The sequence below is a fragment of the Coenobita brevimanus genome, chromosome 75 (assembly GCF_032717465.1).
Source record: "Coenobita brevimanus isolate Jiangsu-jjx chromosome 75, ASM3271746v2, whole genome shotgun sequence".
Classification (NCBI taxonomy): Eukaryota; Metazoa; Arthropoda; class Malacostraca; order Decapoda; family Coenobitidae; genus Coenobita; species Coenobita brevimanus.
The window spans coordinates 11,135,752-11,159,697 of record NC_137028.1 but is presented as its reverse complement, the minus strand read 5'-3'; the positions used below and the strand labels follow the sequence as shown (position 1 = coordinate 11,159,697).

The following is a 23,946-nucleotide window of genomic DNA, read 5'->3' as shown; positions in this document are numbered from 1 at the left end:
AGTCAACGACATGATTCAGTGCTTCCTTGCAAGAAATCCCCATTTTTGGGTTGCCCATAGGATAGCTAAAGTTTCTTTTGATCTGGAAGCTGAATCACATGCCAGGCCACCTCACTGCTTCCCAGCAGTTGCTGGAAGTCAATGTAAAAAGGAAGCCTTGGATGCATAATAAAACTTTCATTTGTGCAGGGAAGTTGTATATATATATATATATATATATATATATATATATATATATATATATATATGGAAAGGTGTGTGAAAGGAGAAAATTGAGAGTGTATGAGAATAAGAGTAAAGTGATGAAGTGTATGAGGTTAGTAGGTGGTAGGAAGATGAATATAGTTTTGAATGGTGAGTTGCTTGAGGAGGTAGAGTGTTATAAGTATTTAGGGTCACATGTTGCTATGGATGGAAGAGTAGATGTAGAAGTGAAGTTTAGAATGAATGAAGTAGGAAAGGTGCCGGGAGGAATGAAAAAAGTGTTTAGATGTCGTTCGCTTAGAATGGCTGTAAAGAGAAGGCTGTATGGTGTAGTGGTACTGACTGCATTATAAGGGGCTGTAACTTGGAATGTGGGTGTACCAGAGAGGAAAAATTTGAATGTAATGGAGATGAGGTGCCTGAGGAGTATGTGTGGATTGATGCAAATGGCTCGAGTGAGAAATGATGAAGTACGATGAAGAACTGGAGTTATGCGGGAGATGGCTGGTCGAATTGAGCAGAGAGTGTTGTGGTGCTTTAGGCATACGGAGAGAATGGATGAAGAGCTATTGGTGACAAAGGTAACTGGATCGGAGGTGAGAGGTGTAAGGCTGAGAGGAAGACCACGAATAGGATGGATAGACAGTGTGAAGAGAGCGTTAGATGCGAGAGGGATGTCTGCTGAGCAAGGAAGAGTGTAGAGTCACCCACAGGCAGAAAGAAGAGGAAAGAATGAAAGAAAGAAAGACAGAAGAGGGAGTGTAAAGTCACCCGAAAGGCAGAAGGATGAGGAAAGAATGAAGGAAAGAATGCCAGAAGAGGATGGAAGGAAAGAAGGATAGAGGAGAGGAAAGGGCAGACACCCAAGAGCAGCAATATATATATATATATATATATATATATATATATATATATATTTTTTATGTAACAGAATGGAGGAAGGAAAAACAGATGAATGAAAAAATAGAGGGGTGGTGCAGCATAAGTTTACAGGGGTGTGGTGAATTCTGTGCTGAAGTTGTGAATTGTATTACTTGACTCTTCATATGGTTCTCGATTGGAAATACACATGGTTCTTAATGTGAGTTATATTTATGGATGCAAAAAGATGGGACCTCACCTTAGACTAATGTAATTTATTGTCATCAGGATAGCCAGTTAATAATCTGTTTACAGCATTCTTTTGTGTTGCTGGAAGTGCCTGTGAGTGTTTTCAAGGTGTCAGATCTATACAGTGCATATGTATTTATGTTGCTTGTGTGTTGAGATAAGTCATGTGTATATCAGAAGTAAGTCTGAGAGTTTTATGTTGTCATTATATGGGGAGTAATATGATACGGAGTGATAAGTGTGTGTGTGAGAATTTTGAGAGTGGTGTGAAGAGAGTGATAGTTGATTTTGTTGAGGTTGGTGATAGATGGGGGCACTCGCCATCCACTCACTCGATGTAGTGCAGCTCTCGGATTCCTGCCCCTTCCTCTCTTCTCTCCTTTCTTTCCCTACTCCTCTCTCTTTCTTTCCTTCATTCTTTCCACATCCTTCTGTCTGCAAGTGACTGCACACTGAGTGACAAGCCAAATGGTTTCCTGTACACTAGGAAACCATTTACTATGCCGGGCAGTAAATATACAATATAACCAAATTATAGCACCTTGTGGTTTAGTGGGTAATTAAGGCGCTCCAGTCGGATTGAGTTGGTTCAGGTTTATTTTCAAAGGGTGGTTGGGGTTTATTGTTCACGTAATGCCACTGAGGGATGAGTGAGGCTGGTCACTTTGATCTTAAATGTCAGGACCAGCTTACTTATCCCCAGGCTTCTATGATCCTCATGGGGCAACACTGGATTTGATGATGAATGAATCAGTCTGGTTTGTGTAAGTCAGTGTTTAAGCTAGGGTAGATCTTGTTTGTGGTGGCCTGCTGCCTACTGAGTGTTGGAGTAGTAGAAGTAGTAGTAGCAGTTGTTCCCTAGCCAGTCTGCCCAAACAGTCCCGAGACCGGGCTTTCCCACAGAGCTCTCAAGGAGTGTATGTTGTGTTGTTGGTGTAGGTGATTGTGTGCAATGCAGTCTTCCATAATGTGCTTAATAGTATGGGGTGCTGTGTTACATCCTGGACAGGCATCAGCAACTGAGTCATCCAGCCTCTTGTGGTAACTTAAGAGGGCTGGATGATGCCCACATCTCAGCCTGGCCAGGTGAACCCTGTCCTCACGAGGGAGATAGGATTCAGAGGGATGGATATCAGGAGGCCATCCATGCAGCTGTGTGTTGTCTTTAAATGACTGAATGGAGTGGCAAGTGATTTGAGTATGGATATGCTTCTGGAGGCTGGCCTGAGGTGGGCGAGGGGGTAGAGATGACAGTATTTGTGTATGATATCGTGTGCTGCGTGTTGTTTTGATGTTCCTTGGTGTGGGTGGATGTGTTGCCATGTATTGTAGTGGATGTTGTGGGTTTGTGGAGGCTGCAGCAAGAAACTGGGTGCCTCTCATGTCTAGGTGATCCTTGACTTTGAGGACTTTGGTTTCTTGATGTAGGTGGTCTGTGGGTGTAGTAGCTGTGCAGCCTGTGATTATTTTTAGGGCCTTGTTCTGTATGGTCTGTAGAGTGTTGTAGTGTGTTTTGGTGAGGTTAGAAGCCCAGGCAGGGCTTGCATAATTCATCACTGAACGTATGTATTGTTTGTATACTGTGGTGGTGGTTTCTTTGTTGTGTCCGAATGTTGTATGGACAAGTGACCTCAAAGCATTGAGTCTTGGTGTTATTTTATTTTTAATGTTTGTGATGTGTTGTTTAAATGACATTGATGTATTGTATGTTACACCAAGGATTTTGTGTGTGTGTGTGTGTGTGTGGTATGGGAGTGTTGTTTATGGTGAGATGTGGTATATGACTGTGTTCTGCTGTCCAGTTTGTAAGAAGAGTCACTGTAGATTTGGCTGGGGCTATTTTGGGCCTGTTTGTGGTGAACCATTCGTGTAGTGTGTTGAGGTAAGGTTGAATGATGTGTGCAGCTGTTTTTGCATTTTGGTGCATACATGTAAGTGTTATATCATCTGCATAGGAAGCTATGTGTATCTGTGGTGTGTGGGGTGTGGGTACGTCATGAATGTATAGGTTAAAGAGTGTAGGGGACAAAACAGATCCTTGGGTGATGACGTTTGTGAAGTTTCTGATGTTAGAAGACTGACCGGCAAATGTTACGTGTGCACATCTGCCTGCTAAGTAGTTTGCCAGCCATCTTTTTGTGTTATTGTGCATGTTTGTGTTGAGTATTTTGTTTGTGAGGTTGTGGTGGGGGATGGCATCAAAAGCTTTGCTAATATCTAGTGTGATTAGGATTGTTCTGTGTGGTGGCCTAGCTGAATTCATGCCATCGAAAACTCTCTGTGTAAGGTGCGTAAGAAGGGTGTTTGTGGAGTGTAGTGGCCTAAGGCCATGTTGTGACTGGGCTAGGGGAATGTGAGGTGTGACTAGTTGAAGTACCAGTCGTTCAGGGACTTTAGAGGGGGTGCAGAGGAGTGTGATGGGGCAGTGTGAGGAAGGTAACGCGGGGTCTTTGATAGGATTAGGAACAGTGATGATAATGCCCTGCTTCCAGATGTTGGGTATTATGTTGTGTGAGTAGCTGCAGTTTGATATGTTGGTGAGTGCTTGTATACCTTGTGGTCCAAGGTGTTTAAGGTTAAAGTTGCTTATATTGTCTGGTCCACAGGCAGACGAGTGCTTAAGGTTGCTAATGATGTGTTTCGTCTGATTGTAAGCAAAAGGTGCGTAGTCTGGGTCTGTAGGGAACTGTCTCTTATGTCGGATGATATGTTGGTCTTCGCGATGGGGGTTTAGATGGCTGACTTGTGAAAAGTGATTGATGAGAGTGTTTGCTTGTTGTTTGTTTGAGGGTATGGTGTCTGTTGTTGTGATGGCTGCATGTGATTGTGTAGTGTTGCTGTTGGAGAGTGTGATGCTTTTTAGTGTTTTGTAGAGTTTACTGGTGTTTGTTTTGTGGTCAAGTGTTTGGAGGTAATTATTCCAGTTTATTGTTTGCTGTTCCAATATTTTATTGTTTATTTGAGTGCTGAGTTCTTGTATTTGTTGTACGGTGTCTTGTGTATGGGGTGTTGGGGAGTGTCGCAGTGTGTCCCGTTGTCTGATGAGGCCTTGAATTTCTGTTGTGAAGTTGGGGTTGTCTCTCTTTCTGTTGCCTCTAGGGATGTGTCTTTTGTCTGCATTTGGTATAATTGTATTGAAAGTGTGCTCAGCGGTGTTGATGTTTGTGATGGGTGTACTGTTTAGTGTTTCAAAATGTTGTTATGTTTCCATTGTGAAGGCCTCCCAGTTGGATGTCATATAATTAGTGTATGTGTGTTGTTCCTTGAGAGTAATTGCAGAAAAGAGTAAAGTGATTTTTATTGAGAGAGAAGGTGACTCCCAGTGCAATGTAATAGTGAATGGAGAGACACTGGAATTGGTGAGAGAGTTCAGATACCTGGGTACAGTGATAGAAAAGAGAGGAAAATGTGCAAAAGAAGTTGAAAGTAGAGTGACACAAGGAAGAAAAGTAGCTGGTGCAATGAAGGCCTTGATAAGAAACAGAGGCTTGAGTGATGCAGCTGCACGGGGCTTACATGAAGGAGTGTTAGTGCCAACTTTAACATATGTATGTGAGACTATGATATGGCATGAAAATGAAAATTCAAGAGTAAGAGCAATGGAGATGGGACTGCTGAGGAATGTATATGGCGTACAGAGGGTGGATAGGATACGAAATAACATGATTCGTGAAAGATGTGAAGTGAGGAAGTCGGTGGACACCAGAATTGAAGAGAGTGTACTGGGATGGTATGGTCATGTGGAGAGAATGGATAACAATAGAGTGGTGAAGAAGGTATATCTGAGCGAATTCGGAGGAGGGAGGAGGCGAGGTAGGCCAAGGAGAAGGTGGAGAGATATGGTGGATGAATGTGTGAGGAAGAGAGGTTTGGAAGTCGGTGAGGCTAGGGAAATGACAGGAGATCGAGCTGGCTGGATGAATTTTGTGAGGAGAAGTGCATGATCAGGGATTTTTGGCACCCCTTTCTAACATGGCAGCGTTTGGATTGACTCTGTCGGATACGATTATGTGAAGCTGCAGAATGTGGTGAATGTTTTTGGCGTATCCAATAGAGCCAGGATTCCGGGGGCTTGAATGATGAGTGAATGGAAATGTGGCCCATTTGATTGGGCAAGTTTGTGCTGTCTGGACATTGCTACTCCTCACCCTGCCCTTGGGTGGGAAAGGAGGTCCGGATGATGATGATGATGATGATGATGATGATGTGTGTCTGTGGCCAGCTGGGGTGATTCTGGTTTTGGTAGTGATGATTGGGAGGTGATCAGAACCAAGGGTTCTGACCACTCTCCAGGATGTAGTGTGGGCGAGGTTTGGGGAGCAGAAGGTGATGTCTGGGAATGATGGTAGGAAGAGGGCTTGGTGTGGGATATGGGTATGTTGATGTAGATTGTTCAGTATGAAAAGATGATCAGTCTGGGATTGTAGTATCAGCCCTCTGAGTGTTGAGTTTTCTGAACCAATTTTTAGGTCATCAGCATGAGGGAGCACTGTTTGAGATGTTGGGGTTGGTAGATCATGGTGGAAAAGGTAAAAAAAGGTGAGGAATAGGGGACCGAGCCCTGTGGGACTCCTGCTGCTGGAGAGTATTCTGAGTTAGGATGTTTGATTTTGGTTGAGGACTGGGATCTGTCTGCTGGAAAGGAAGGTGCCCAGCCACTTCAGTAATTTTAATCCATATTTTTTCTTAAGTCAACTTATACTTTGTCAGAAGTTTTGTTTGTGCCTCATTTCCCTGACACTTGTATATAGCAAGAGTGGAAAAGAAGTGTACTTTTTCTTTTAGGGTGTATCCATAATATCTAAATGAAGGCTAAATGGAATTTGTGTTATCATAGAATATGTCAGTGAACTGCTGGTATTTTTTATTGTTTAATGCATTTAACCTTTACAGTAGTAAATTTTTACAGTAGAACCACATCATTACTCATTCCCATTTTTGTGTCTTACCCACAGGCTATACAAGAGGGATGAGCGTGCAGTTTTTCTATATGTGCAAGAAAACTCTGATGACTTTCAGATGTTCTTCCCATCAGAGCAGTGCCGTCTCACATTCTTCGGGTTGGTGCAGAGGCTTACTGTTGACCAGAAGGGAACTGTCATGGACCTCGAGGCTGAGATATCCTCAGGACCCATTCAGGTTTGATGTATTGAACAATTTGAATTGAATTACATTATTGTGACATCATGTCTCCAGTTATGACATTAAGGATGTGGTATATTATGAATCCTTTGCTCTTTTTCATTTTTCATTAATAGTTATGTGAGTAGTAATAAAGTAAGCGTAATGGTGTATATATACCAGTTAACTTATTGTTTGTTTCTTCCTGCTTGTAGTATGAGTATGAGATAGATGACAGTGGTAAGAGGATGATGCTGGGGAAGGGGACTTATGGTGTTGTATATGCTGCTCGAGATCTGAACACTCAGGTCAGGATTGCAGTCAAGGAAGTCCCAGAAAAGAATATTGGGTAAGTGACTTGCTTATTGCTATACTTTCTGCCAACATTTTCATTCAGATTTAATAAATATAGGTATCTGTGGTTGAGAAGATTAGGAGAAATACGCTGAGGTGGTTCGGACATGTGGAGAGAATGGAGAATGGAAGACTGACTAAGAGGGTGTATGTAGGTTGGAGAGTGAGAGACTAATAAGGAGAGTGTATGTGAGTGAGGTGGAGGTGGGGAGAGGGAGGGGGACGTCAAGGATGAGATGGAGGGATGGAGTAGAGAGGTACATGAGAGAGGGGGGTGTGAGCTGGGAGCAGGGCAGTGAAATGGCGGGGGACATGGCGACATGGAGGCGATTTGTTTGTGGCCACCCCTTACGGTATTAAGGCATCTGGCAGTAGTTATATAGATAGATTTTTGCATCATTGGCAAACATATTTAGATAGCTTCCATTTCCATTGTTCCTGTGTATATCATTTATATATACAGTACTATAAACATAATTCATGCCAGCACTGAACCCTGTGGAACTCTGCTAGTCACTTCCATCTGTGATGAGTAATTACCCCTTACCAGGGCCGGACTCAGGGGTGGGCCCATGGGGCCTGGGCCCCGGGTCTCCCACCAAACGTTAGGCAACTTGATATTTGGTATTTTTCATTACCAAAACAGGACCAATTTGGTAATGAAAAATCCATCTGATAATGACTAAGCATGATTTGGTACTGGATTTGGAGATGGTAATGAACATGATTGGATGATGTATTCAGTTAATTTGTTAGCTTTTAGAACATATGCCATTAATTTTCAAGTGAATAATTTTTTCCCTTATACATGTACCTATATTGGCAAGGGGTAAATGCATGAATAATCTATCTATCTATCTATCTATTGCCAGACGCCTCAATCCCGTTTGGGGTGGCCACAAACAAATCGCCTCCAAGTCGCCCTGTCCCCTGCCATTTCACTGCCCTGCTCCCAATCCACACCCCCCTCTCTCACATACCTCTCCACCACATCCCTCCATCTCATCCTCGGCCTCCCCCTCCCTCTTCCCCCCTCCACCTCACTCACATACACTCTCTTCGTCAGTCTTTCACCCTCCATCCTCTCCACATGGCCAAACCACCTCAGTGTGTTCCTCATAACGCTTCCTATCACATCCACATCCACACCACAACGCTTCTTTATATCCTCATTCGTCAGCCTCTCTCTCCATGTGACTCCACAGGCTCCTCTTAAATAACTCATTTCTTTAAAAATTTGGTAATGACACTGATAATGCCCTAGGCTCTGAACATTGATGTGTCACAGCTTCATCCAGTCTGTTCTGTTCGAAATCTGGGTGTTCATTTTAATTCAAAGTTAAAATACAAGGCACATATTAAGTTGTCAGAGGGTGCAACTTGCATATCAGAAATCTGTACTCTGTGAGAAAATTCCTGAATAGTCGTTGCCTCGTAACATTGGTCCATGCAGTGGTCTTGTCTCATGTTGATTATTGTAATTCACTGCGGATTGGCCTTCCAAATCATATACTAACAAAAGTTCAGTCTGTGTTGAACAGGGCAGCACGGCCTATCTTTGGTCTCCCCCCGAGAACCTCGACTACACCATTCCTAATTGAGCTGCATTGGTTACCAGTAAAGGCTAGAATTGAATTTAAACTGTGTCTTATTACACTCAAGGTTCTTAAGTTTGGTGAACTGAAGATCTTGCTGAATTGCTAAAACTCCCATCGGCATGTCCAGGTGTGATGTTACGCAGTGAAGATGATTCCTTGTGTCTTGACGAGCGTGGAGCCTTTCACCAGTCATCTTTCTCTGATTGTTCTTTTGTGTCTAGAGCCCTTAGATTTTATCACAGATTGCCATTGTCCGTGAGACAACTCTTTTCTGCTGAATCCTTCAAGAGACAGCTGAAAGCCTTTCTTTTTTAAAAATGCTGTGACCTGGAGAGAGGTACTATGACGGTTGATTAAAGGGTTTAATTTTATTCCCACTTTCATATATATATATATATATATATATATATATATATATATATATATATATATATTTTACTGATGAAGTATGTATTGTATATGAGAGACAATTCGTGTAACTATAAAAATAATGTATATGTCTGTCAAGTGCTTGTGACCACAAACTGGAAAAAGATGCCACTGCTCGCCAGATAATGTAAAATGCTAAAATGGGTCAACTTGAATTACTCTCTGTTATGCAATTTTTGTGTTACTATACTGAAAATAGGATATTTTTTTATTTATCTGCATACAATACTGGAGAAAAATTGGCTTCTTTATCAAAATATAATAGAAATGGAAGGTTGTGTAATGGATGCAAGAGCTTATAGAGGATGGGGGAGTGGACTGTCTGACCATTACTTGGTGGTGGCCAGAATTAGGATCCAAGTAAGATGGAGAAATAGAAGAAGGGAAAGACGAGAGGAAGGAGTAGTTGCAAGGAGAGTGGAAAGGTTACAAGAGGATGAGAAAAAGGCAGAGTATAAGAGAGAAGTGGAGGAACGATTGGGCAAATATGAATTGGAGCAGATGGGGGACGTGGAAGGTGTGTGCAGGATATTTACAGAAGAAATATGTGCAGCATGTGATGTGGTGTGTGGGAGGAAGAGAAGACGGAGGGGGGTGCAAGGAACAGCGTGGTGGACTGAAGATGTGAGACAGGCTGTGGCACAAAAGAAGAAAGCATACAAAGAATGGATGAGAAATAGGGACGTGGAAGAAGTTGAGAGGCGGAAGAGAGCGTTATGTGTAGAAAGAAAGAGAGAGGTGAAAAGATTAGTAAGAGAGAGTAAGAAGAGAGTGGATGAGGAATTTGGAAGGAATTTGAGTGTAAAGTGGAGGGACTGCAAGAAAATGTTCTAGAAAGAGGTGAAGAGAGTAAGACAGGATGGAAGTGAGGTTAGCAGGGGAGTGAAAGATAAAAGTGGTAGGTTACTAGTGGAGAAGGGAGAAAAAGTGAGCAGATGGAGAGAACACTTTAAGGAATTGTTGAACATAGAGGATGGAAGTGATGCGAGTATAAGTGGCTGGGGAATGGGTGGGAGAAGGAGGGAGGTGTGAAGACAGGAAGAAATCAGTAGGATAGAAGTTGTGGAAGCAATGAAGAAAGTTAAATCAGGGAAAGCCCTAGGAATTGATGGAGTGTGTGGTGAAATGCTGAAGCATGGGGGAGAGATAGTAGTAGAATGGGTGTGGAAGATGTGCAGATTGGCCTGGGAGGAAGGTAGAGTCCCGGAGGATTGGAAGTCAGGTATAATTATTCCCTTGTACAAAGGAAAAGGGGAAAAAGAAGTGTGTGGAAATCATAGAGGCATTTGTCTTCTTAGTATAATAGGAAAAGTGTATGGTACAATACCTATTGACAGAGTTAGAGAAAAAACAGAGGAAAGTTTCTAGAGAAGGGAAAGAAGTTGTATGCGGCTTTCATGGATTTGGAGAAAGCATATGACAGGGTGGATAGACAAGGATTGTGGAAAGTGTTAAGAATATATGGAGTAGATGGGAAGTTGTTGAATGCTGTGAAGAGTATGTATGATGGTGCTAAGGCTGCAGTGCGTGTGGATGGTGAACTGAGTGAATTTTTCTCTTTGAAAGTTGGGTTGAAACAGGGATGTGTCATGTCTCCATGGTTGTTCAATCTGTACATGGATGGGGTAATAAAAGAGGTACAAGGTAGGGTAGTGGATGTTGGGGTGGCACTGATGAGAGAGGGTAGTGTTTGGAAACTCCCTGTACTGTTGTTTGCAGATGATACTGTGTTGTTGAGTGAAGACGAAGGGGAGCTGCAAGGCTTGGTGGATGAGTTTGGAAGAGTGTGTAAGAAATCGAATCTAAAGGTGAATGTAGGGAAGAGTAAAGTGATGGTCTTTGAGAGAGGTGAAGTCAGTGAATGTACAGCGAGCTTGGATGGTGAGGAATTGGAAAATGTGTGTACGTTTAAGTACTTGGGTAGTGTGATGAGTAAGGATGGAAGTTTGGTGGGTGAAGTGCTTGACAGGGAACAGCAGGGGAGAAAGGTTGCTGGTTCCTTAAAAGAAGTGATAAGAAACAGGGAAGTGATCATGGAAGTGAAAAAGTTACTACATGACAGTATTGTGATACCAACTCTAACGTATGGAAGTGAAGCTTGGACGTTGTTGGAAGGGCACAAGTCAAGAGTGAGAGCAGTGGAAATGAGTTAAAGAGGAGCCTGTGGAGTCACATGGAGAGACAGGCTGACAAATGAGGATATAAAGGAGCGTTGTGGTGTGGATGTGGATGTGATAGGAAGCGTTAGGAGGAATACACTGAGGTGGTTTGGCCATGTGGAGAGGATGGAGGGTGAAAGACTGATGAAGAGAGTGTACGTGAGTGAGGTGGAGGGGGGCAGAGGGAAGGGGAGGCCGAGGATGAGATGGAGGGATGGGGTGGAGAGGTATATGAGAGAGGGGGTGTGAGTTGGGAGCAGGGCAGTGAAATGGCGGGGGACAGGGCGACGTGGAGGCGATTTGTTTGTGGCCACCCCGAATGGGATTGAGGCGTCTGGTAATAGATAGATAGATAGACTTCCCATGCCCTTGTGGCAAATCACACATGGCCACTCTCCCTCTTCTCTGACAGTACTGCCACCAGCCCTAGATGCTATCACTTTTATCTGCATTTACTTCCTCATGGGTAGGTGGGGTCGCTCACCATCCACTCACTCGATGTGGTGCTGCTCTCGGGTGTCTGCCTTTTCCTCTCCTCCAGCCTTCTTTCCTTCCATCCTCCTCTGTCTTTCTTTCCTCGTCCTTCTGCCTACGGATAACTTTACACTCCCTCCTCCGTCTTTCTTTCCTTCATTCTTTCCTCTTCCTTCTACCTGTAGGTGACTCTACACTGAGTGACAAGCCAATTGGTTTCCTGTACACCAGGAATCCATTTACTACACTGGGTGGTAACCATCTAATCAAATTTTGGCGCCTGGTGGTTTAGTGAGTAATTACGACGTTCCAGTCATATTAATCCGGTGAAGGATTATATGCAAGGGGTGGCTGGGGTTTATTGCTCACATAATGCCACTCAGGGATGAGTGAGGCTGGTCACTCTCATCTTAAATGTCAAGACCAATTTGCCTAGTCCCGGGCTTCTACGCTCCTCATGGGGCAATGTAGGACTGGACGACGACGACGATGATGATGATGATGATACTGTTACGCCCTTGTGACGCATACCATCTCTCAACTTCCTAAATCTTCCCTCCACCTCCCTTTCATTCTTTGGAATCAACACCAAATCATCGGCATATAACATCTCCCGCGGGAATCCATTTCTGAGGTCACATGAGAGGGCTAAGTACCATGATAAACAACAAGGGACTCAAGGCTGACCCCTAATGCACACCAAAATTCATGGAAAACTCATCACTCAAATCTCCATTCACCCTTCCCTGGGTGCGTGCACCCACATACATTGCCAGAATGTCCTAAAAGGATATAACTAGTGTACATTTTTCTGTAACAAATACACACACACACACACACACACACACACACACACACACACACACACACACACATGGACACACACAAAGATGTAGACACAGACAGACAGATACACACACACACACACACACACACACACACACACACACACACACACACACACATATGCAGTAGCATAAGTCCCCCCCAAGACAAGGGCATGGAATGAGAAGGAATATCAGAAGATGTTGTCAGACATGGTTAGATATCTACAGAAAGTGACTGAGAAAAGCAACAACATAATCCTGATGGGTGACTTCAATTGTAATGAGGTAAACTGGGAGGAATGGGACTTAAGAAGTAGTGAAGATTCCTGGGGAAGTAACTGGGAGGAATGGGACTTAAGAAGTAGTGAAGATTCCTGGGGAAGTAACTGGGAGGAATGGGACTTAAGAAGTAGTGAAGATTCCTGGGGAAGTATATTATTAAATGTAGCACTGGATAATGTAGTGACCCAGTGGTTCAATGAAGAGGGAAGATTCTGGGGGATGACACACCAGCAGGACTCAATTTAATTCTAAACAAAGAACCTGATGCAACTGAATCTCTGAATTATCAGTGTCCTACAGGAAAAAGTGATCATGTAGTGACAGAGATCCAAATGACAGAAGGAAATGGGAAGACAGGATGAGCTATATGGGCATGGAAGATACAGCTTTGAGAAAGCAAACTTTGCAGAATGAGAAAATTTCTTGAAGAAGTGGATTGGTGTGAATTCTAGGAAACAAGAGAGATACGAAAGAAGTGGGATATTTTTCTAGACTTCTATAATACAGGTGTGGAAAAGTATGTGCCAAAAGTCAGTGGGAAAAAGAACTGGAGAAATGCCTGGTTCAACAAAAGGTGTATTATAGCAAAAAAAAAAGTAAGGGATAAGGCATGGAACAAATGGAGAAAGGGAGAGAATGACAGAGCAAATGAAGAATATAAAAGAACTAGAAATGAATATACAAGAATACGTGGAGCGGTAGAAAGAAACTTAAAAAAAGGTATAGTTGACAAATGTAAAGAAGAACCTAATTTGTTTTACAGGTTAGTTAATGGCACAATGAAACAAATTGAAGGAATCAATTATCTGAAAGTAGAAGGAAATGTCTACAGAGATGAGGTTATGCAAGCTGAAATAATGAACAAATGCTTCCAATCAGTCTTCACTAAAGAAAGTGATTTTTGTGGAGGAGAAAAGAGTGACTAGAAATGTAGTTAAAAAATGTAACAGTTGAAGTGCAAGAAGTACAAAAATTACTAGAAACTCAAGATGTGTGGAAGGCACCAAGACCAGATGGGATCTCTAATCTGATACTTAAGGAATGCAAAGAACAACTGGCAGACAGATTCACGGTTTAATTGTGTGTTCTCTGGAAGAACTGAAAGTGCCTTGAAACAGGACGAGAGATAGTATTGTACCAATTTATAAGGGAGGGAACAAGGAAGAACCCCTGAATTATAGACCAGTGTCCCTGACCAGCATGGTTGCAAAATCGTGCGAGAAAATCCTGAATAACGGATGGAGAAAATATCTGGTGATGGGCATTTTAGCAGAAAGTCAGTTTGGATTTGGAAGTGGAAGGTCATGTGTTTTCAACTTGTGCTTCTACTCAAGGGCAATGAAAGTGCCACAGGAGTGAGAGATAGTTGAGTGGATTGTGTATATTTAGATTTGGAGAAAGCCTTTGACACGGTATCCCACAAGTGACTAATGTGGGAACTGGAACACATAGAAGGATTGAAGAAGAACCTCTTAGAGTGGATGAAAGACTTCTTGTGAGACAGACAAGTTAGGACAGTAATAAAAGAAGGGATGTTTGGATGGAGGGAAGTAACAAGTGTGTCCCACAGGGCTTGGTGTTGGCGCCTGTAATGTTCCTGATTTACATAAACAATATGATAGATGGAATGAACAGTTACACTAGTCTGTTTGCTGACGATGCAAAGATCATGAGGAGAGTAGAAGTTGCGGAAGACTGGAAAATGTTGCAGGAGGGCCTGAATAGGATTCATGATTGGAGCTGGATGTGAGAAATGAAATTTAAAGCAAAAAAAATGTAAAATATTGGCAATACGTAAAAGTACCAAGAGACCATCACTGAATTATTTGATAGGTAATGAACCAGTCACAAAAGTGAGAGAAGACAAGGACCTGGGAGTGTTGGTCCAGGATAATTTGTCACATGAAAAACACATTAACAAGGTAGTTAGAGAGATGTATAATCTCTTGACTAACATAATAGTAGCATTTCATTACATAGATGAGGAGATGATGAAAAAATTTATAGAGGGCATGATCCGCCCCAGGTTGGAATATGACGACAGTAGTGTGGTCCCCACATAAAAAGAAAGATATCAACAAGATTGAGAGAATAAAAAGAGCAGCAAGCAAGATGGTCCCTAGCCTAGCAGATCTGTCATACATGAAGGGGCTGGAAAAACTTGACCTGCCTTCCTTAAAAGAAAGGAGAGAGAGGGACAAGATAATTGCAGTGTTCAGGGCTAGGAAGAGAGAAGAAAAAGTTTGACAGAGAAAATAAGTTTGTATGGGATGGGAGAGTAAGAAAAGGATATGGAATGAAACTGAAAAAGCCAAGTTGCTTGAAGGATATCAAGAATTATAGGTTTCCATACAGATGCACAGATCTGTGGAACAGCCTGGACAAAGAGATCGTCCAGTCTAAAAACTTAAACAATTTCAACGCAAAATCTGACATCGAGAAACAGTGATAGGACACCACAAACATAGCTCATTTTCTGTATATCACAACTCGGTAAAGAAGCACACATACTGGTGAGAGAGCAGAGACAGGAGGCAGGTCACTATGCACCACACTGGTCGCTGCTGGCCACACCTAATAATACCTTTATACCCTGTACTAGGCTAATTAAAGTGATGTTCTAATATAGCAGAGAAAGTATAGGCAAAAAAAAGTGTTGTCCAAATAACAGAATACATAGAACACAATGCATTCAAAGGAATCTGTTGATACAACATAAACATTAGCTGGGTGTCATCATTATCACCAGGCGGGTAGCAGGGAGATGCAAATCTGCAGGTAAAAGTTATCTTTCTAAGTAAGAATGATTTTTCTGCAGGATGACTACTATCTTTAGTAATGTGAATGTGGAAGTTGTTAAGAGAACGGATAAAAGTAGAAAACAGGATGATGATTTCTACCAAGAACTGGTTGAAATGGAAACATAATAAATTAGTACAGAAAGTGAATAAACTGGAGAAAACTTTTCAAAGGGAAATAGATGAAACTATGAGGGAGACATGCATGCAAAGAAAATGAAAAATTTGTAAAGGAAATAAACAAAAAAAAAGCACAACAATAGACGAGCTATCAGCTGAGGCAGGTTCACTTGGAAAGAAGACTAGTGAAATGGAGAGTACAGTGCTCGTCGGAAGTATGGGGCGCCCTGCGTCCCTCCTGAGAAACAAACCTTTCAACATTGAAAAAACATATAAATAATGCATTTTATTTACCTTTAGTGCTTCGTAGGGTAGCCTTTACGTTTCTTCACGGACCTGAGACGTCTTGGAAGTGAAAGGGCAAGGCTCCTGAGGTGCTGGAGGGGTATTTTGTCCCAGGAGTCACGAATGGCGGCTTCCAGCTTAGGCAGAGAGCTCACGTCCTTCCCTTGGAGACTCTTCTTTACGAGGTACCAGAGGTTTTCAATCGGGTTGAGGTCTGGGCTATTTCCTGGCCAGTCTGTCATGAATGATACCTCGCAGTCACGAAGCCAATTGGTGACCGATTTGGCCTTGTGAGCAGGTGCACCGTCCTGCTGAAACACTCGTGCACCTGTTAGCTCGAAGGAGTCTGGTAAATGATCACACAGAAGCTCCAGGTAAACATCCTGATTCACTCTGAGGTTCTTGGGAAGTACAACAAGCTCCCCCAAACCCTTCCCTGAAAAACAACCCCATACCATGAGTGAATCAGGATGTTTAACTGTGCTTTCTACATACCGTGGGTCAAGTGGGTCACTACCTTTGCGTGCTCCTCTGTTACAGATAACACTAAACGTTGCCTCATCAGACCACAACACTGACAACCATTGCTCCTCACCCCAATTTAGATATTTATTAGCAAAGGCAAGCCTACGAATTCTCTGGCTGCTAGAGAGAAGAGGCTTTTTCACGGGCCTGTGACTTGTGTAACCAAGCTCATGCACCCTACGAGACACTGTTCTCACTGACACCTCACCAAACACTTCCGGGTTGCTCTCCTTAATTTTCCTTGCACTCACACAAGGATTAAACTCCACTGCACGTTTTAAAACATTAACAGACCTTGGGGAAGTTTTCCTAGGCCTACCAGACCTCGGTTTCTTTGTGGGAACTTCACCACTGTTTTCCTCCCGAAACCGCGCACACCAACGACGCACTGTCGATCGTGCCACACCAACCAATTCACTAATTTCCTTTGTCTGGTGCCCTGCCTCCTTTAGAGCAATGATCTGGGATATGATTTCACTCGATAGTTCACGGGTAGGTGCCATAACAAAGTTTTGAAGGCCAAAACACTGCGGGACACTCGGTAAAAAATGGCGCAATTTGAGAGGGACACTTGGCGGAGTTCCTCTCTCTCAGGCAGCCCGTGGGCGACTGAGGCGGGAACCAACCAGCGCGTCAGAAGGCCTCAGGCTACCGTGACGTCATGCTCGGAGCTCAAACTTGTGGCTCAATTCTTACCCCCAAAAATGGGTGATTCTTTTTGAGCCATAAGTATTGCGCGCCCGGAGGACAACGCTGAATACTTCTGACGAGCACTGTATAGTTGTCAACCATCAGAGTATTATGGAGGAGTTTGGAAGTGATACACAGACAATTAGGCAAGCAAGCACTCTGATAGACCAAAGCTGTGATATTGAAGAGAAAATAACCCAGGTGAACAAAATGATGAGAAACTGCTAAGATGAAGTACAAACTACATATGCCAAAATGATGAAAGTAAAGAAAGGCTTAGAAACAAAAGTCAAAGGAAAAATTACTAGGAAGGATGTGAATGAAATAATTAAAAACAACCAAAAACTGGTCAAAGAATCAGTAGATATCAACAAATCTCTAGTAATCACTGGTGTAAATGATGAAGAAATAAAAAACAGAATCTCAAGAGACAAAAAGGAGATGGTAAATATAACGAATACATTAAAGGAAGTATCAAAGGATATCTGTGATAAAATATAGAGGAACACAAAAGGCTAGGGAAACATGAGAGAAATAAGTCAAAGTCCTTCAAAAGTAACCTTCCAATGTGTGAACATCTTAGAGGAAATATTCATCCATCCATCATCATATTAAAAAATGCTAATAAACTCATGGAAAATGAGGAATTTAAAATAGTATGGGTAAAAAGATGCCAAACTCAGGAGGAATGGGGGTTGCTAAAGGAAAAGAGGGAAGAAACGAAAAAAAAAAAAAAAATGGCGAAAGATCAGAGGAAGAGAAGAGTGAGCTTTTTAAAAAAGCAGTGGGATTACAAGTAAGAAAATGGTGCATAAACAACAGGGACTAAGAAAAGGGAAGGTAGTAGACTCAAATGTCAAATATATAAACATGATGATGATGATGATGTTTATATATCTGCCATATGAGTCTGTCAGATATATAAACAACAAGATTAAGTTAATGTACTCAAATGTAGACAGAATGGTATCCAAATTATCAGAGATAGAAGACTATACCAAAGAAATGGAACCTTATATTAAAAAATAATCCTAAGGATATCAAATGACACCTTATTCTTTGAGAATTACAAAATCTGGAGAGACAGAAATTTGAACAAATGAGGAGGAATTCAGGTATCAACAAAGAAAAATCTATAAGTCAGAGGTCCAACTAGATATAACGCCACAAGTAGGGCTGATTGCTTTAGAGACTGACACATCTGACGGGAAAATAACTGTGGCAAATTTATACATGCCACCCATTATAAACACCTGGGAAGGAGGCGAATATGAAGACCTGGCAGAAAGTACAATTCAGAGTTTATGAGCCCTACTACACCGAATGAAAGAGAAATCTGAAAGAATTATATTAACTGGAGATTTCAATACAAATATAAACTGGAATACTCTGGATGTAAGAAGCTATGAAAGCTATTGGGATCCAAAGCTCCTAGATCATGTACAGGAGTTTTTCTTAATGCAACATGTAAAGGAAAACACCAGAAAATGGGGACTTGATGATCCATCATTGCTAGATCTTATATTTACCAGGCAAGATAATGATACTGACAACATAATGTATCACCCTCCATTCAGCAAAAGCAATCATGTAGTATTAAATTGCAGCTTCATGATTGCATATGATATAGTTAGCAGTGAAGTTACAAAAAGAGCCTAAACCACAAAAATGGCAACTACCATGACCTAAAAAAGTAATTCACAGAAACTGATTGGGAAAAGGTGCTTACAAGACAAGATATAAATATTATGCTGTCTACAGAAAATTCTGTGAATTATATGAAACAGGAGTCAAAAATTACATCCCTCAGCTCAAAGAAACAGAAATAAGGATAAAGAAGTGGTTTAACACAAAACGTAAAAAATCAAAAGAGCAAAGAGACTTGATGACAAAACACACAATAGTGGGAGGACATATAACAACTATAAACAGGCATGAAATGATTATACAAGGCTGAGGAGAGAAACTAAAAGGCAGTTAGAGAAAGACATTATAAATAAAAGTAGTGATCAACCAAAGCTTTTTTACAAAGACATCTGAAGCAAAACCAAAGTTAAAGATAAAATACAGTCCATCACGGATGAGGGGATAACCTATTTCCAAGAAAAAGATATTTGTGAAGTTCTTAACAAAAATTTCCAATCAGTTTTTACAGAAAAAAGTAATTTTGAGGGAGACAATAATGAACATGCATGCCCACATGTATTACCAGGTATACGATTATCGGACAAGAGGTACAGGAAGAACTGAGTAAATTAGACAAAGGAAAAGCAAATGGTCCTGACGAAATTTCAAGTTGGGTGCAGAAAAGTTAATCAGAACAATATATTTAATATTCAAGGAATCCTTAAGTAAAGGTAAACTACCAGATATTTGGAAGAATGCAAACATTGTTCCCTTACTCAAGAAAGGGAATAGACAGAATCCACTCAACTACAGACCAGTACCCCTGACCAGTGTTGTATGCAAGGTACTGTACTAGAAAAGCTAATAAGAAATATTTAGGTAAATCATCTAGAAAAATACAATAACAGAAAGACAGTTCAGTTTTTGAACAAGAAAATCACGTGTTACTAATCTATTAAGCTATTATGACAGAGCTGCAAAAACACTACAGAAAAGTAAGGGATGGGTGGACAGTATCTATTTAGATTCTAAAAAAGCATCTGACAGCATACCACACCAAAGACTTTTATGGAAACTGTACTAATCAAGAAGGAATCCAAGGTACTCTATTCTGTTGGATGCAGGATTTTCTCAGAAAAAAGGAAATGAGAACAGTAGTAAGGGGCAGTGCCGGATTTGGGATGTGGGGGGCCTGGGACCCATTTTGGTAGGGGGCCCATCCCCAGCATCAAATTAGCATGGTGCTAAATGAAAATACATTTTTAACCCTCGCACTGTCGCAACAATATGCTTGCTCGCACGATACATCTCGCTCCCAACGACGTATGATACTGCTTTCAGAAATTGATATCATTAAAGATAAGGTAAAAATGATACTTTCTGAAAAATCTCCACATTAATTAGCCCTGAATGAAAAAAAAAAAAGCAGCCCTGAAATGCACTGAACACTTCCTAGCATATCACACAAAACAGAATAATCATGAAGCAAGAAAAAAAGAAAAATCACAACTCAAGTGTGCACTCACCACTCAACACTTGTATAGACTGTTCACTGAACAAACAGTTTCTAGAAATCTGGTCTAGTCCAGGTGCTTTCTGCAATTTTCTAATGAAAAATTCTCTTATTAAATCATCACAATCCGATGAGTGTAGGATGTCCAACTCAGTGCTCATGACTGCTTATTCGTAGGCGATTCTTAATCAATTACAGCTTAAAACACACACACACACACACACACACACACACACACACGCTCAGCGCTACAGTTGCTCACCATTACAGTCAGGTACATTCTCAAGGCTACCTCCACATTGGGGAAAATATCTAGCACATGCTTATCGTGGATACGTTTGTAGAGAAATAGCTCAGCGCTAAAGTCGTTTGGCTCTTCGTCCGTATAATATTCGCAAAGGCAGGAAACTGAATGAGCTCTTCAGGAAATGAAGTCTCCAGATCGTTGGGATGGACATCCAGTAATTTCTTGGCTGCTCTAGACAGCTCTCCAGAGGATAGCTTTGTCAGTCGTCCAAAGCAGCCAAAGCAACCTGACATCAGTTCATACTCATGCAGCTGTTGGTTAAGAGAAGCTATGAACTGATCAATGACAGGAATGAAATCCTCTGACTGACAACAAGTGATCAAATATGAACACTTGTTGGCAGCTGGCACCGGCTCCACAGCTGCCAGATTTGAACATGGGTATATAACCAAATTCTTCAGTTTTCATTTCCAGATTCAGTTCTTCATTAATAATAATCTATCTATCTATTGCCAGATGCCTCAATCCCATTTGGGGTGGCCACAAACAAATCACCTCCAAGTCGCCCTGTCCCCCGCCATTTCACTGCCCTGCTCCCAGCTCACACACCCCTCTCTCATATACCTCTCCACCCCATCCCTCCATCTCATCCTCAGCCTCCCCCTCCCTCTTCCCCCCTCCACCTCACTCACATACACTCTCTTCGTCAGTCTTTCACCCTCCATCCTCTCCACATGGCCAAACCACCTCAGTGTGTTCCTCATAACGCTTCCTATCACATCCACATCCACACCACAACGCTCCTTTATATCCTCATTCGTCAGCCTATCTCTCCATGTGACTCCACAGGCTCCTCTTAAATAACTCATTTCCACTGCTCTCACTCTTGACTTGTGTCCTTCCAACAACGTCCAAGCTTCACTTCCGTACGTTAGAGTTGGTATCACAATACTGTCATGTAGTAACTTTTTCACTTCCATGCTCACTTCCCTGTTTCTTATCACTGCTTTCAAGGAACCAGCAACCTTTCTTCCCTGCTGTACCCTTTCAAGCACTTCACCCTCCAAACCTCCATCCTTACTCATCACACTACCCAAGTACTTAAACGTACTCACATTTTCAAATTCCTCACCATCCAACCTCGCTGTACATTCACTGACTTAACCTCTCTCAAAAACCATCACTTTACTCTTCCCTACATTCACCTTCAGATTCCGTTTCTTACACACTCTCCCAAACTCATCCACCAAGCCTTGCAGCTCCCCTTCGTCTTCACTCAACAACACAGTATCATCTGCAAACAACAGTACAGGGAGTTTCCAAACACTATCCTCTCTCACCAGGGCCACTCCAACATCCACTACCCTACCTTGTACCTCTTTTATTACCCCATCCATGTACAGATTGAACAACCATGGAGACATGACACATCCCTGTTTCAACCCAACCTTCAAAGAGAAAAATTCACTTAGTTCACCATCCACACGCACTGCAGCCTTCGCACCATCGTACATACTCTTCACAGCATTCAACAACTTCCCATCTACTCCATATATTCTTAACACTTTCCACAATCCTTGTCTATCCACCCTGTCATATGCTTTCTCCAAATCCATGAAAGCCGCATACAACTTCTTTCCCTTCTCTAGAAACTTTTCCACTAAAGATCTAAGAATGAATATCTGATCTACACAACTTCTTCCCTTCCTAAAGCCTCCCTCTTCTTCTCCAACTAATTTCTCTGTTCTTTCTCTAACTCTGTCAATAAGTATCCTACCATACACTTTTCCTATTATACTAAGAAGACAAATGCCCCTATGATTACCACACACTTCTTTTTCCCCTTTTCCTTTGTACAAGGGAATAATTATACCTGACTTCCAATCCTCCGGGACTCTACCTTCCTTCCAGGCTAATCTGCACATCTTCCACATCCATTCTACTGCTATCTCTCCCCCATGCTTCAGCATTTCACCACACACTCCATCAATTCCTGGGGCTTTCCCAGATTTAACTTTCTTCATTGCTTCCACAACTTCTATCCTACTAATTTCTTCCTGTCTTCTCACCTCCCTCCTTCTCCCAGCCATTCCCCAGCCACTTATACTTGCATTACTTCCATCCTCTATGTTCAACAATTCCTTAAAGCGTTCTCTCCATCTGCTCACTTTTTCTCCCTTCTCCACTAGTAATCTACCATTTTTATCTTTCACTCCCCTGCTAACTTCACTTCCACCCTGTCTAACTCTTTTCACCTCTTTCCAGAACATTTTCTTACAGTCCCTCCACTTTAAACTCAAATTCCTTCCAAATTCTTCATCCACTCTCTTCTTACTCTCTCTTACTAATCTTTTCACCTCTCTCTTTCTTTCTACATATAACTCTCTCTTCCGCCTCTCAACTTCTTCCACGCCCCTATTTCTTATCCATTTATTGTATGCTTTCTTCTTTTGTGCCACAGCCTGTTTCACCTCTTCAGTCCACCACGCTGTTCCTTGCACCCCCCTGTCTTCTCTTCCTTCCACACACCACATCACATGCTGCACATGATCTAAGAATGAATATCTGACTCCATGGAGTCACATGGAGAGACGGACTGGCAAATGAGGATCTGAAGAAGTGTTGTAGTGTGGATGTAGATGTGATAGGAAGTGTTAGGAGAAACACATTGAGGTGGTTTGGCCACCTGGAGAGGATGGAGAGTGAGAGACTGATGAGGAGAGTGTATGTGAATGAGATGGAGGGGGAGAGAGGGAGTGGGAGGCCAAGAATGAGATGGAGGGATGGAATGGAGAGGTAAATGAGGGAGGGGGGTGTGAGCTGGGAGCAGGGCAGTGAAATGGTGGGGGTCAGGGCGACATGGAGGCGATTTGTTTGTGGCCACCTCATATGGGATTAAGGTGTCTGGCAATAGATAGATAGATAGATAGTAATATAGTTGTTTTTGCCTACTCATTTTCAGTGAAGTGCAGCCATTACACGAGGAAATCAAACTACACTCAGAGCTACGTCATCGTAACATTGTACAGTACCTTGGCACTGCCTCAGAGGATGGCTTCTTTAAGATCTTCATGGAGCAAGTGCCAGGGGGATCACTTTCTGCCCTCCTGCGATCTAAGTGGGGACCTCTGAAGGAGAACGAGGCTACCATGGCCTACTACACAAAGCAGATTCTCGAGGGACTGAAATATCTTCATGACCAAAAGATTGTCCACAGAGATATTAAAGGTATGCCCTTTTTACCCGTATTGGAAAATTAGTGATTTCTGAAAATATTTTTTTTAATGAAGGCCATGACATTGGAATAAAAGTTGAGAAAAGAGGTAGCAGGAGAATGGGAGACTAATAATTCTGTTTTAAAATATGGACTGCAGCTGGAAGTGTCTGTAGATCATGAATAGTGTATGGATATCATGTTCTGTCAGGTTGTCGCCTTGGTTCTTTAATATTTATGTGGATGATGTTGTAAGGGAGGTGAATGCAAGGTGTTAGGTGGAGGTTTGAGTCTGCCGAATGCTAATGGTGGAGAGTGGAATCTGAATCAGCTGCTGTTTGCGGATGATACTGCACAGGTGGCTGATTCT

The 23,946-nt window shown here is 42.1% G+C and overlaps 1 protein-coding gene across 1 annotated transcript in view; it reads left to right on the top strand.

Annotated features, from left to right (window-relative positions):
* Ask1 (apoptotic signal-regulating kinase 1) overlaps positions 1-23,946 on the top strand; it is a 450,944-nt gene that overhangs the window by 191,558 nt on the left and 235,440 nt on the right. The window contains exons 12-14 of the mRNA XM_080278838.1: positions 6,270-6,453; positions 6,651-6,784; positions 23,325-23,590. Of these exons, the coding sequence (XP_080134964.1) occupies positions 6,270-6,453; positions 6,651-6,784; positions 23,325-23,590 (584 nt within the window). The remainder of the gene's footprint in view (positions 1-6,269; positions 6,454-6,650; positions 6,785-23,324; positions 23,591-23,946) is intronic.